The following is a 15,563-nucleotide window of genomic DNA, read 5'->3' on the forward strand; positions in this document are numbered from 1 at the left end:
TTTCCAATATCTGCAACCTGTATATAAAACAGGAAGCTTGGATCTGATGCTGACTGTGTGGCAGGATGTCTTACGTATTTAACTGTAAATGTGTAAGTTCATATTTACATGAACTGCCCTTTCAGGGAATGCACTAGCCGCAGTGTGGCAGGCGGCCCAGCACACAGGTTCTGAAACCAAACTGTGTGGCCACAGGCCTGAGCCCCAACAGTGGCTGGTTTTGGGTATTCCAGCAAGTCACTTAATCACTTATACCTTAGCTTCCTCATTGGTAATAGAATAATAATTGCATTGTCCTTATTTATTAACCTGATAGGATGTAAGTGCCTAGAGCAACACTGGACAGTTAGGAAGCTCTCAACAAATGCTGTCTGTAGGTAACAGTTTGCAGTCAACATGCACAATTAGATCCTAATCCGCCCCTTAGAACTTACCTCTCAGGAGTTGGTCTCTCCAGAATGTCTATTATTTTCTTTTTTATTGATTCATTAAATCTTCAGCTAATTAATATATTTATGTTATAATAATGTAGTTTAGATTTAAGGTATGTGCTAAATTTTCTAATATAGCTTCTCAATATGAAAGTAATAAATAATTCTTTACACCGAGCAAAAATGAGTTAGAGCAAGACTGAAATTGTGATCTTCCAATTAGCTTCGCGATGAGGATCTACAGACTGTTATCAACCTTCCTCCTTGGCTGTCAGGTTGAAGACATTCCCCAGGGAAATGTGAAGCTTCCCTATTTCACACGCGTGGTTTGTAAAGAAACCATTGATGAGAACTGTTGATGTGATGGTCTTCAGAAAGCTTCTGTGACAAATGTCAACTCTTAAAAGATTTCACTTCAAGAACTGTTCTTTTAGTCCAGTTTCCCATTTTATAAGGACATTTTTACTGTCACAAAATATGTATTTAAATATTATGCTTATCAAAAACAGTGTTGCCTTCATAATTATATCAATAGAATCATAAATATATTCTGGGAGAGTAAACCAACAACACACAACTACTTTTAAGCATCCTAACATAAACATGATTCTTTCCATATTCCTAGATTATACTTTCCTATGTGAAATGAGAAGTTATAAATGCTTTCTTATTCACATCTGTGTGTCGGTATTTTAAAACTTTGTGTATATGTGTCATGTATACATAAATATTTTAAATTTTTGTCTCTGAAAGTATAGCCAGTTGGACACTTGTGCACTCACCAAGTTGCCCTAATTATTAATTATGCATCAAAGGGTTATTGAAGTCTTATGTATTGAGTATTCTGGTGCTAGGGATCTGAGTAGAACAGATAAAATCCTATTCTTGTGGAGCTTATCTACTAAAATATCTTATAATTTCAATGTAATGTATTTACCTATATTCCTAGGAAGATGTTACAAAAATTCCATTTTTGTTCATTCTGTAAATACTAATTGGTTATTAATGTGAGCTAAATACTGTAGTGGTTATTGAAACTATCATAATGACATTTGACATTACTCTTTTCTGGCCTCTCCCATGCGACTTGCTTTGGCCAATAAAATGTGAGTGGGAGTCATGACTGCTGTTGCTCCTGAGTAGATTTAAAAGTCAGAGTGATCCTGAAGGATGTGGCAAATTGGGCATCCATTTAGCCTGTATGATTCGCATCGCCTTGTAGACTGTGGTGAGAGAGACTCTCATCCTGTTAAGCCATGAAATGTTGGAGTTGTTTTTGTTAATGAGGCATGACTTGACATATGCTGACTGATATAACACCGTTCTAGGTGCTGAGGATATAACAGCGAGCAAAGCAGATAAAGTACTGAAACCAGAGGGCAACCAAGTCTGGAGCTCGTGCTGTCTGTCACTCACTGCTCAGACAAAAAGAAGAGACAGGGATTGGATTATAATTGCACTTTTATTAATATAAGAGGCCAGCAATCTGAGAAGGTGGCAGGTAAAAATCCTAACATCCACTTTATCGTGCGTGAGCTTTCAGAAGCAAGTTTTTATAGGGGAAACATGGGCACTCAGAAGGGGAAAATTCCTAGGGGGAGCACAGCCATGCTGTTTCTCTTGGGAGAGGGAGCTGAAGGGGGAGTCGAGCAGCCTCTTCTCAAGCTGGCTCCCTTTTCCCAGTGTTATTTCTCCTGTTTGCCTTAGCATGGCCAGCAAAGCTATGTATTTATTCTCCGGTTAGGGAGAGGAGGTATAAACCATTTCTCTCAGTGTCCTTGGTTAGGGGAGATACATATGGTCTTGCAATTCACCAGCTGGATGTAATTTGCTCAAACTGTTTGGCCTTGTTTAATTTTCTTGTCCAGTTTCCCCATTCCACTTGCCCAGAAATTTTCCCAGCTTCTTGCTAACCTGTCTGAGTACCTTCCTACATGGAGCTTATGTTCAAGCAGTGAAACTAAAATTGAAAATAATAATGATAAATTGGTATAAATATGAAGATAGTGTAAAGAGCTATAAAAATAAAGTTTAGTGAGGAGATGAAGAATAGCAGTGGGCACTAGTTTAGACAGAATGGTCAGGAAAGTCATTTCTGCAGGGGTGACACTCGATCAGAGACCTGACTTAAAGGAGAACAGGGGCCCTCAGGGCCTCGTGCTGCAACTGGTGACACAGCCTCTAAATCAGTCTGTCGGGGAACAGTCCTGAGCCCACCAGCTACTGCCCCTTGTCAATATGTGGAGAAACAAGGAAGAAATTTGGAGGCTACGAGACAAGAGTGTGCCCCACGTGAACAGCATAGAGCCCGCGTGCTGCACTGGCCTGGGCAAGGGGAAGCGTGTGGGAGGTAAGCATTTAAAGGTTGTACGAATGTACAGATCAAGAAACCTTTGTAATCAGTGAGAGAAGACAGTTTTGAATACAAGAATATGATTTGACTTATAATGTTACAAGATAACTTTGACTTCTTGGCAAATAACAAACCAGGGGGTCAAGAGTGGAAGCAGAGAGACTAGTTAAGCATGCTACTGAAATACTAGGTAGCTGTGCTGAGGTGACATGAAGTCACAAACTACGAATGTTTAGGGATTGAGCCGACAGAGTTTGCTGTGATATTGTGGTTACATGATAAAGGGAATGTGGAGGGGTGGGGTGAAAGAAGCCGGCTGACGGCAAGGGATATAAGGATAGATGAAGGGGAATGGCTGGAAGCCTATGCTAACTAGACAGAGAGAATGCCAGGATGAATTCCTGGAGCAAATAGAATGATAAGTCAGATCTCATTCTGAATTCCAGAGCAAATTTGACCTGGATCTACATTAAGGAGCTAACATTCTAACTGTAACAGTTACTCTTTCCTTCCAAGAAGTGTTATATAAGATTCATGTACCACACACTTTGGGTAGCCTATGCAGATCCCCTTGATAAATTACCATTTCTGGGCCTAAATCCCAATGGCCTGCACCATTGCCTGAGGGCTGCACAGTAGATGCAAAGCACCAGGGAATTAATTCCCTCTATGGGAAGCTCTTAAACAATTGCTTAACAGAAGCTTGTGGGTAAATAATTTAGCTCTGAGATGGGCTTTCCATACTTGCACCTGGAGTTTCCTGGCGAGATTAAACTGCAATTGTCCCAATCAGTAATATGTTTGATAATTCGGCCTGTATTTGTGTCTTTTTCCTCTCTGGGTCACCTCTGTTCTCTCTGATGATGTTTCCTTGTACCACCTCCCAAATAGTCTATTGTGCTCAAATCCTTTTATCAGGGTCTGCTTCTAAGGAAACCCAAATGAAGACAGTCCATACATAGATAATGAAGTTGAATAATTTCTAAAATGAAACAGGCGTTTTTACATGGAGAAAATGAGTCCACATAGTGATGGTTCATAGGTTCAACATTGCAAAGATTATTGCATTTATTCCTTAAAGCAACCATAAGGTTTGTACCTGGGAGCCACTAAGAGAGGAAGTAACTAAATATAAGATTAAATCATGACAAAGTCAGGGCTTTATTTTTTTCCTTCTATTTTATGAACTGATGAATACCAGTGACCTGGAAGAGTCCTGTCACATGCAGGCACACAATGATACTTTAAAGAACACTTAAACTGGAAACAGTTTGCTTCTACCTGGGAAGGATGTTGTTCTGTCGGGAACTCAGACTTACGAGAGGATCTGCCCAAGCTATGAAGGAGCGGGGAACTTTCAAGCAAGCCAGAGAGATGAGCCCCTGCAATCACAGAGATCAGTGAGACAGCACATACAATAAATCCCCTTGACCTTGTGGATGCTGTAAACAAGTTTTAGAGATGCATTAACTAAGGCTCAGAGAAGTAAAACAATTTCATCACAGTCCCAAAACTAATAAATAATACAGACTAGATTTGGGCTTGGGTTTTTTCTGTCTTCCTTCACCTTCGCATAATTTTTAACCATTGAGAACTGGCCCACGGTTAGACAGTTATGCCTTAGAGAGACTGTATAGAAACCCATGTGGTTTTTTAAATAGATTTTTTAAATGAGTGCCTTAGTCCAACTTGAGCTTGCTATGATAAAATATTATAAGCTGGGTGGCTTAGACAATAAACATTTATTTCTCACAGATCTGGAGGCTGGGAAGTCCAAGGTACTGGTTCTGGCAGATTTGGTGTCTGGTATGGGCCCTCTTCCTGGATTGCAGAAGGTGGAGATGGAAGGAGGTCTGGGCTCTTCGCCTTCTCCGGAGGACACTGAAAAGACCTCATGTAAACCTAATTATCTCTCAAAGGCCCCATCTCCAAATACCATTACCCTGGGGATTAGAATCTTAATATATCAATTTGTGGGGATTAAAACCATTCTGTCTTTAGCAATTAGCATACATTTACAGGATAGTTTCAATATTACTTCTCAGGGTATAATTGGAGATTTGGACCACGGCTTAATCTGGGGCCAATGAGAGATACATTATAGGATGCCAGATTTGGGGATAGTAGGAGGAAGAAGGTGGGCAATTGCTCTTCCATGTTTGAACAAGTAAATGGCAACATAGAAAAAGTTCTACAAAATGTAATAAATTACAACACACTTAAATAAAAGTACCTGAAATAAGCAAAGTGCTATCTGAAAGGAAAGTAAAATTCGACTAACAGGTGTTCCCACAAAGGAGAAAAGAGAGTCATTATTTTGAACCTAAGAAGCTGAAAAGAGCAAGAAAAAAATCTCCTCTATTAAGACTTCTATAATAGGTTCCAGAGGCTTGAGACCCTAGAGCCAAAACAAAGCAAAACAAAAAACAAACGATGAGCAGAGTCCTTGGGAGCAGACCATTGGACCCACATTCACTCCCACCCTCAGGCTGAGAACACAATTCAAACTCACAGAAGTGTATCTAAGTGCATCTCCTCGGGTTTCCGTGACCTCCATCAGTCACCCTCTCCTCGTTCCCTCTCATTACTAGTCAGCAGATGACTTATGCTTTGCATATTTATCCAGCCCCCACCTCCAACACAGAGACCCAAGCACATTCTTTCACAAATCACTCTCATAATCTTTTAACAGTTGGGAGTATTTTAAAATAAAAGCAAGAAAGGTGTAGAGATGTTTGAATTCCACTTTTGCCCTTGGATAAAAATAATCTGTTATTACAGTATCAGATTTTTGTAGAGGCATCTCATGCCATTTTTTAAAGATTATTTACACATTAGTCTCTGTCTATAAAACATGTTTCCATAACTCTAATTCCACAGCCTAATCTTATTTTTTCTGTACATACTAAAGAAATTGTTTTCAATAACTCTACCTGTTGTTCTGTGAAATTCACTGTAAATAATAATCTAGAGATGTGGCTATATGGCCCCCAAAGTCTCTTCGATCACAGAAATTCTGTGACCCTGCATAAATTTTTCTTGAACTCCCTCCAGAAGTGTTCATTGTTAGAAATCATTGAAGACCCCTGTTTTAACACTGTTTTCCTCTGACACAGAGTCCAAAGGACCCTAGTATAGCAAGCTGTTGCATATTCAAGCAAGATTAACAACCCAAAATAATTTAGGGAAGAAGTAACAAATGTCATAAAGCAAAACAAAAGGACTAAAGGGAAGGGAAAAGAAATTGTGTATTTGCGCTATTAGACACTCTTTTCTCACATATTTAGTTTTTAAACTATTAGCTAGTAAAAGTGAATACCCCAGCATTTTTGTCTAGAATATATTTCATTTTACTATGTACTATTCTTTAGTGGATCTTCTATGCTACTCATTTGCCTGGGTACTACTGTTTGGCACATAATCACACTGTTTATACAGTTTTTAAAATCCTTGTCTCCTTGGTAGATTACAAGTAATTTATTTTGCTAAAGTAATGGTTTCTCTCCTTATTATCAGCTACAGTACTGAAGTAAACATTATTATACTTGTCAGTATATCTGACAGTCCTGGGTACACTGCCTTGTTCATAATAGATTCCTTAATATCAGCTGAGTTAATAAATAAATGAATAAGTACTTTCTGGGTTACATTAAAGTTAAAGGCATGCTGGAGGAGAATTGCTGTTAGTGGAAGTCACCAAAACTCTTTCTGTAGCGTAAGCCGATCACACGCTAGTTACCCTGAGGTGTATATTATTGACAGAGCGCCATGTGCCAAGTACATTAGTTCTACAATATCCTTTTGCAACTTCCAGAAAATTGAGATTGACCGAGCTTAAACAAGGGGCTTGTAGCATAACTTCATTCTGGGCCCACATGGGCAAAGACATGTCTCCTGGCTCTTCACTGTCCAGGGAGGCTCCTGGTAGTGGCTGCCGTTAGCTTGTTACATTCTCTCCTCTTGGTTGCAAGATGGTTTTAGTTACAGAGAAAACAAACTCACACCTTCAAAATACTGAAAATGCAGAAAGGATTCATTCCAAGAAGTCTGAGCAAATGTCTTTCCAGACGCCCTGTGTACCCTCCTGGAACCACACACTGTAATGGGGAAGGTGGAGTATGCCGCCAGTTTAACCGAATCAGGGTTTCCTGGAATGGAGTGATGTCAGATCGCTTGGAACCACATAGAGTAAAAGGGGAAATTAGTTGACAGAAATATCAAAATATGTTCATTAAAGAATGTGGAGATGGACACTGGAAGGCAAAATTAAATAAAAGAAAACCACTGTCCATGACCTCTGTTTTAAAGGTAAGGAGACAACCATGCAAAGGGGTTCGTGCCACTTTCCCAAGATCACACAGCCAACACGGGCAGAAGTGCCACCCGACATCAAGTCTGTCTCCAACACCAGTACATTGCTCAGCCTCCCTGAAATATCCATGCACTGACCTTAGCTCTCCGATATGCCATTTCTTTCCAGTGAAAGAGTATTTGTAGACTGTCATTACTAGCAATAAGTATATTTTTTTAGAGTATAACTTTATCTGAAGACATGTCTCTATTTTGCTGTTCATTTCTATTTAACTGATAAAATTTTTAGGCACTGCCTAGCCTAATTTTTCCTTCCGCAACCCAGTGGCCACCCAATTATATTTTAGGAATGTGCTGTGTGTGCATATGTATACATACATTATCTATACTCATTATATATATACATTATATATATACATGTTATATATATATATATATATATATAACTTGTTCAATCAACAGTAACAGAAAATTAGTAGGAGCCATATGTATATCTATGATAGCAAAAATATTATAGCATAACCAATGCATTTAGTGTAGAAATTATTTTTTTATTCAAAAGTTTTTGTGATGAGTCTACAGTAGTAGTGTAAGGAAATCAGTCAGCCCATTCTGAGTGAATATTATTTTTGCCTTCTGTTAACCTAATAATAAAAAAGCCAAAGTGAGAGGCAACGAGTGTGGGACCAAAAGCATTGCAATTCTGGGAGGCCCCGATACAGGCAGGAACATAGTATTTCAATTATGAGGAGAAGGCAAGAGGTATTTATGAGAAAAGAAGGGAAATAATTCCATGAATAGGAGGAAGGAATTTCTATTGGTGCTAATAAGCCAAAGGAGGAATATCTATAGGTTCCAAATAAACTACATTATTCTTTACCTACACATGGTGGTGCTAATTCTAAAGAATGTTCTCGATTTGCAGCCCTGAGAGTCAGGGTGTCTGCTTTCCTGTTAGCTTTACAAACAGTTATTTGGAATATAATGTTAGTTTGGTCCAGTCTAAAGGTTATTTTCCCAGTTCAAACATTTCAAAGGTTTGAGGAGTAAGCTGTACAAGGCAATTTCTCTGGGATGATGGCTTTGATTGCATTTTGAAATGACTCTATTTATGTCATTTTTCATAAGTATAATGTCTAGGTTTCTGCTCAGGGTAAGAGCTATGAATGGCCTCAAGCAGCTAGAGAAGGCAAGAAAACAGACCCTCCTCAGAACTTCCAGAAATGAAAGGTGTTTCCAACACCTTGATTTTAACCCAATGAAACTCCTGTCAGTCATCTAACCTGCAAAACCCAAATAAATGTGTATGCTTTTAAGCCACTAAATTTGCAGTAACTCATTATAGCAGTGATAGAATAATATGACAGGGGACTCCCAAAGCTCCAGAATTCATTTATAAAAAAATTTATTTATTCTTGCATGTTTAAACTTCAGTCACCTTCAAAGTCCTCTTCATTTGATACAATGCACCTATTGAGATGTTTTTTCCACGGCTCAGAACAGTTTTGAACTTACTGATTTTGATGTCTTTTAGTGCTGCTGCCATTTTTTGCTTCACCTCTTTCACATTGGCAAAACATTACCCTTTGAGGATGTTTTTCATCTGGGGAAACAAAAAAAAGTTGCTAGCAGAGGTCATCGCCCCTAGAGAGGAGCCTAGTCGGTCACCAAACCACATGGCCTGAGCACATCCTAAAATCTGAGACACTGAGTCGACCATCAAGTTTGGGTTGGTCTTAGATAAAGGCTCGGCCACAGACTAGACTAGCCTCTTAGACATGGGAACTATATATACTGCATATTGTATTAGCTTGACAGACTGTCGTTAACAAATACCTGAAAATGTAGAAATCACTTAGGAACTAGGTAGTGGGTAGAGAGGCTGGAGGAATTTTGATGTGCATGCTAGACAGCGTCTGGATTGTCATAAAGGGACTGTTGATAGAAACATGGTCATGAAATACGATTCTGGTGAAGTCTTAGAAAGGAAAGAGGAAAGCTGGAAATAAAGCCACTGTCTTCTTAGAGAACATATACATAATCAAGAACAAAATATTTGTAGAACCATGGGTGTTAAATATCATACTGGTGAGTTCTCAAACAGAAAACAGAAATATATAATTGTGTGGGAGGAACTCCATCCAGCAGAATCCTCCCGTCCACTGCAGATGGTAAATAAATCATCCCAGGTACAATCTTGCTGTCCAGCGGGAAAGGGGGTGGTGATTCCCTCTAGTGGAGAATGCCCTGAGTCCTTCTCCCAAATGGCTTTATTGGGAATGGTATGTGTAGGTGTATACATCATATATGCATAGTTCATTGATCAAGGTCAAAAAGGCTATAGTCATACAAAACAGGTATTATCTATAGATGACAATTGAAGGAACACAGAGATCTGTCATAGGTCAGGGTCTGTTAGTCACGCTGAAGGCAGAGGGTCTTTAAGACGTGTTTCATGAGATGAGGAGTTTACTCCTTATGCCTTGAACTTAAACATCCGGTTTATATCACCAGGGCTGTATAAAACAAAGCAGAGCAAGCTTCAGAGGATCCAATGTATTTATCAGGCCTGATTACCACGGGAACCCTCGGTGTTAGAGTTGGGTCTTGTCTGCCACCTGCGTTTTTTCCAGGGAGACTTATAGTCCCTTTCAGAGCCTGCTCTCGTGGGGCTGCAGTCTCCAAAACCACACAGAGTGGTCCCCAACATTATTGGATAATGGAGAAAAGATGACCCATGTTACAAAGTGGCAAAAAAATTGGCTAAAGTGTGTTCTTGTGTTTCATGATAGGTAAAATGATGAAATTGGATATTTAGGTGAAGTGACTTCTAAACAAAATGCTGAAGGTGCAGGTTGTGTCCCCTGAATTCTTGTGGTAAAAGGTGAGAGGAGAGAGATAAATTCAAGAAGGAATTGTTAAGCAAAAAAGGAACCAAAAATTAAATATTTGAAAAGTTCTCAGCTTCTTCATATTGCAAAAAAAATGCAATCGTATGCCCTGAGAACACCAAAGATGTGGCTGACCTATCACTGGGCAGAGAAAGAGGTCATGGGATTATGGCAGAAGAGGCCCTGCCAGTTTGAACTGAAGGGGTCGGAGATGGATATAGTGAAGGAAGGCTGTCAGACACTGTGGATTGCACAGGTCCAGATAAAGGGCTGTTTGCCAGTGAAAATGCCTCATTATTTAAGAATTTTCAAAAAGAAAAGAAATGATGACCCCAAGGCAATTCAAAGATCTGCAAAACTGCCAGTTCACCCACAGGCCCAGGGGGAAGGATGGTTCTGCCGGTTTCAAAGGCTGGGACCTCTTTAGTACACGAGTGCCAATGTGTCACCACCTAGTGACCCTTTCTCTTGTTCGAGACCTGCCTCTTCTACAGGGCTGAATTTTAAGCACTTACAAAAAAATTGGTTAAAAATATTCAATAGTTTAATACCTAAGTAAATTATTTTGGAATATAACTTTCCTCAGTGCTCTGAGACTAAATGCTGGCTAGTTTCTTAAATATATACATACTTCTTTTACCAAGTGGCTGGTATTCAAGATTATTAAAGTTGCTAGATAATTTCAGAGAAAAAGGCATTTATCATTTTTTTATTAAACATGTATTATTGTCTAAAATTATCTGGGTATTTTTATCTTTAACACTAGACTTAAAAATACCATGTTTTTTGGACTATAAGATGCACTTCCCCCCCAAATTTGGGAGGAAAATGGGGGTACATCTTATAGTCCAAATGTAGCGTACCTGGCTCACTGGGGGGTGGGGGTGGGGGGTGGAGTGGGTTTTTCTTTTCCTATTTTCCTCCTCTAAAACCTAGGTGTGTCTTACGGTGCGGTGTATCTTATAGTCCGAAAAATATGGTATGTTTGCTTAGGTTACAGCACTGTGCTTTGTCCCATAGATCTGTGGGATGCAAGTGTATTCTCTTTTACTCGTAATGGTATTACCAAACAGAAATGGGGTTCTGCTGCCCACTGCCCATAGGCAAACTCCAGAGGCAGAGGTCTGGTGAAAAAAAATGGAGTCTTTTATTCAAAAACTACGTAATTTTGGAAGAATGACAGGCTTCTGCCTCAGAGCCCACCCCCTCTAGAACACCCAGAAAAAAGCCCTGCCACCCTTTCCAGACCAATCCAGGACTGTGCCCAGAGTTCCTCCTCCCATTTAAAATACCATCCTTTTGGGAAACCACAGGCTGCAGCTGAGCCGTCCTCCAAACAGCTTACCTTCTTTCCCTATTACTGTCAAGCCTCAGGATCCTTTCCGGAGTCTGCATGCACAGCCCACACCTCCTGCCACAGCCACCGCTTCTCCTTATCGGGGCTCAGGGCCCGCCGCCTGGCCACATGACTTCCAGAGCCCCAGTCTGCAAAGGCCCTGGCCTGCCCATCCATGCCAAGCGTCCCAGAGGAGGAAGAGGATGTGATCCAGGGCCATCTGCACAGAAGTGGAAGATGCCACAACATCCTACAGACCACCACTGATGCACTTGTCCCGGGACATTGCCCAGCAGCACTACTCAGCCTCAGTGAGAGCCAGCCTGCACAGGGCAAGCAAGGGGTAGATGAAGAAGGGATGTGTTTCTTCCTTCCCTGTGTTAAATCTCCCAGCACAAACTTTCATGTGCTATGGAAGTGTCCAGCACCCCAGCCAATCCCATTCTTTTTGCAGGCTAGACTGGCAGGTCTGCCCCTCTCCCTGCTGCCATGCTAACCTTTATGGAACACATGCTGCTGTGACCTGTGGTTTCCCCTCCCATCAGGAACTGGAAGCGGGTAGGAGGGCTTTTCCTTTGTCTAAACATTTCACTAGCCTTTCACAGACCTCCCTCCCCCAATGACTTCTTCCTGCTGTGTCTCTGCCTGGGGTCAGGGAATCTGTAGTCATGTGCTGTTACCCCGGGGTGGTTAGTGGGGTAATGTGTTGCTGCCACTAGCTTGTTCCCCCGGGGACCGAAGCCTCTCTGGGCTGCCTCAGGGCCCCTCCCCTGTGCTCTCAGTACCATGCTGGTATCAGTGGCATGCCAGAAGAAAAGTCTGATAAGTACTTCCATAGCAGAATCATTGTTACAAATAGAATATAATTTATTAACATAAATTTTATAAGGTTTAATTTTCCTAGTGTTTGAAATATTCATAGTTGCTTAATTTTCACAATTTTGCCAATATTTTAAAAGAAATTGTTAGAAGAAGGTATCTGGCATAAAATCAGAATTAAAATCCACATTTTTATGGGTTGAAATAAAGATAACCAACTTAAAGTCCTTGTTTTGATGTATTCATTAGTTCATATGGCATGATTTTGACTTTTTCTCCATATCTTGCCAGTTTAACTTTCTTGGGAGTCATATCAGTCTGCAATGCCAGCAGAGAATTTCAATTATGTTCAAGTAAACATTATGACTGGTGTTACCATATTTTTATCTGATGAAAGAAAATGACAAAATGATATTTCTGATATTATGCTACTGTGTTATAAAAGGGGCACTAGTGATATTTTACTTATATTTGTTTTTTAATGTAAACTGCAAGTATTTTTAATATGATAGGTTTGATGGCTAATTTTATTTTCATTTTTGCAACTCTCACATATTTTCATTTGATGTTAGCACTTTAACTTAAAATTTAAAACTTTGATAAAACATGGGAAGTTAGAGCCCACTACAGTAAACAAATAATGACATTTTCCTGCTAATTTGGTACAAGTCCATAGACCATTTTGTGATTTTGTAACCTCATGCAGGTCCGGCTGTCTGCCACAACCAAAGCCAAACTGGTGAGAAGGAAAGGCGTTTTATTCGAGTGCTGGCCACCTGAAAAGACAGGGATCTCTTGTCCCAAAGCCCAACTTAAAATCTCATTGCAGTCAGGGCTTTTATCAGGAAGGAGAGGGAGAGCAGAACAAAGACATCAGGGAGAGAAGACTGTGGATGGGCAGGCAGTGTGCTTGCTGGTCCCAGCGTAGATCTTCAATGTCGGTTTTCAGGAACTGGTCAGCATCAGCAAGCTGCTCCAGGCCCAGGCAGGATCCAGAATGGCCAGCTTCTGCAACATACTCACAAAGAGGCTGTTAATGATTTATGGGAGGCATACTGTGTAGGAGGTACAGCATATGTAGGCTGTGTAGGATGTCTTCCCATAGACCTTGATATGGATCTCTATGGTCGCTATTCTTGAGGTGGCCATTGAAGGGTATGGAAACTTACCTTTGTTGATCTGGATATGATATAGCTCTTAATGCTGCCAGTGATTTCACTAGCAGCTCTGGCTGCTTTATCAGACTCAGGCTTGCAGGGAGTACTCCTCACTTTGGGGAATGTTTCTGGAAAGCGTGTGCAGGTTGCTCCTAACTCAGAAACAGATGAAGTGCTTCCTGCAGGTCCCAGATTTGTGGGCTAAATCAGAAACGCTGAGAGTTGGGCCCAAGAAGATACAAGTACTGTGCACTCCCTAGTCTTTCTGTCTCCCCTGAGAACAAGTCTGCTGTTCAGCTGGGAGAGTTGGAGGGGGATCACCACTCATAAATATGTAGGTCTGAGATGAGTTTGACATTCATGGGGAAGAACAAGATTAATGAAAGACAGAACTGTGACTGAGTCTGAGTAGCTGAAGGGCTGGGGTAAGACAGAACAGAAATAACAAATGAAGAAGCTTTACTTGGAGGCAGATAAATAATCCACTTTGGGAAACAAATATAAAGCAGCTCTCATTCCTTATACAAAAGGAAAATAAGGAAATGAGAGGCAAAAATCTCTTCTTAAGAGCAGGAAAGTATTTTAAGGTGGTGACTCGTACTGCAACTGTTTGTCAAAGACATAATTACTTTCAATAACTCATGGGACCCAATCCCATTGGGTTCCTAATACTTTACAATTCCAAAACAAATCTAAATTATCTGAATTCCACATAGCAGAGCTCTTTTTTATTTTAAAATTATGAATTTCATGATTTAACAACCTACATTGTAGATGATTGTTTCTTTTTAATTAAGTTAAGTTTATGTTTTAGTTGAGGTATAATTGAGATGCAGCATATTAATTTCAGGTGTACAACATAATGATTTGATATTTGCATATATATTGAGAAATGGTCACTACAGTTAGTCTAGGTAACATCCGTCATCACACATAACCACAAGATCTTTTTTCGTTCTAGAGATGAGAATTTTAAGATCCACTCTTTTATGCAACACGGTATTATTAACTACAGTCACCATACTGTACATTGCATTCCCATGGATTGTTTATTTTATAAGTGGAAGTTTGCACCTTTGACCCCTTTACTGATTTTATCCACTTCCCCTAGCTCCTCCACCTCTGTCTCTAGCAGCCGTCAAACTGCTCTCTATATTTATATAAGCCTGGTGTGGGGGGTATTTGAGGGAAAAGGGGGTTGTTTTTGTTTATTCGTTTTTTTTTTAATTGCACATATAAGTGAGTAGATTGGTGTTTCTTTAGTGTGATTATATCACAATACTAGCAAAATCCTTGGCTCCATACTCGGGCACTACATTTTTAGACATTGTTTATGGGGCCCTAGAACATGCCTTTTAAACAAACATTCAAGTGGTTTTGCGAGAAAGCGATCCACACATTATCACTCCTCCTGATCCTGTCCTCTTGTCTCTTCCAGGACAGTCCCTTTCAACTTTTCTATTACCTGGGGTTTTTCTTCTCAGTGCGAACAACCTTAGAACGATTGTCATCACAATATTATTTCCTTTAAAACTTGTCTTAGTTTCCTACCACTGCTATAGTACATCACCCACAAGCTGGGTGGCTTAAAGCAGCAGAAATTTATTGCCTCAGAGGTCTGAAGCCTGGACGTCTGAAATTAAGGCATCTATAAGCCATGCTCCTTCTGAAGCCGCTAGAGAGGGGTCCTTCCTTCCCTCTTCAAACTCTGGTCACCCCAGGCATGCCTTGGATCACAGCGGTGTAACTCCCGTCTCTGCCTCAGTCTTCACAGGGCTGTTTTATTTCTGTTTCTGTCCATCTCTTTGTCTTCGCATCGTGTTCTCCTTTTGTCTCCATTTCCTTCTTCTAAGGCCAGTCATTTTGGACTAGGGCCCATTCTAATGTAGTATGACCTCATCCTAACCTGATTACATCTGCAAAGATTTTATTTCCAAACACAGTCATGCTCAGCATAACATTCCAGTCAGCAATGGACCTCATATACAATGGTGGTCCCATGAGGTTGTAATGGAGCTAAAAATTTCCCATCACCTGGTGACATCGTGGCCATTGTAACATCAACATCCCTCGTGTGTTTGTGGTGATGCTGGTGTGAACAAGCGTACTGCAGCTGCCATATATGAATACAGCACACAAAATTACGGTCGTGGGCTATACCATTTAGGTTCGTATAAGTGCTCTCTCTCTAAAATGTTGGTACAAAGACTAAGTCACCTAACAGTGCATTTCTCAGAACATATCTCTGCCGTTAAGTGGCACATG

At 40.3% G+C, this 15,563-nt stretch overlaps 1 protein-coding gene across 4 annotated transcripts in view; it reads left to right on the forward strand.

The window, feature by feature from the left end:
• CCSER1 (coiled-coil serine rich protein 1) overlaps window positions 1–15,563 on the forward strand; it is a 1,227,777-nt gene that overhangs the window by 703,985 nt on the left and 508,229 nt on the right. The window contains exon 10 of one of the 4 annotated variants that reach the window (XM_053923201.1): window positions 11,355–12,273. The exons of the other annotated variants lie outside the window; for them this stretch is intronic. Within the exon in view, the coding sequence (XP_053779176.1) occupies window positions 11,355–11,531 (177 nt within the window). The 3' untranslated portion in view covers window positions 11,532–12,273. Of the gene's footprint in view, window positions 1–11,354; window positions 12,274–15,563 lie in introns of those variants that run through there. 4 annotated transcript variants of the gene reach the window in all.

Source organism: Desmodus rotundus, chromosome 4 (genome assembly GCF_022682495.2).
Source record: "Desmodus rotundus isolate HL8 chromosome 4, HLdesRot8A.1, whole genome shotgun sequence".
Classification (NCBI taxonomy): Eukaryota; Metazoa; Chordata; class Mammalia; order Chiroptera; family Phyllostomidae; genus Desmodus; species Desmodus rotundus.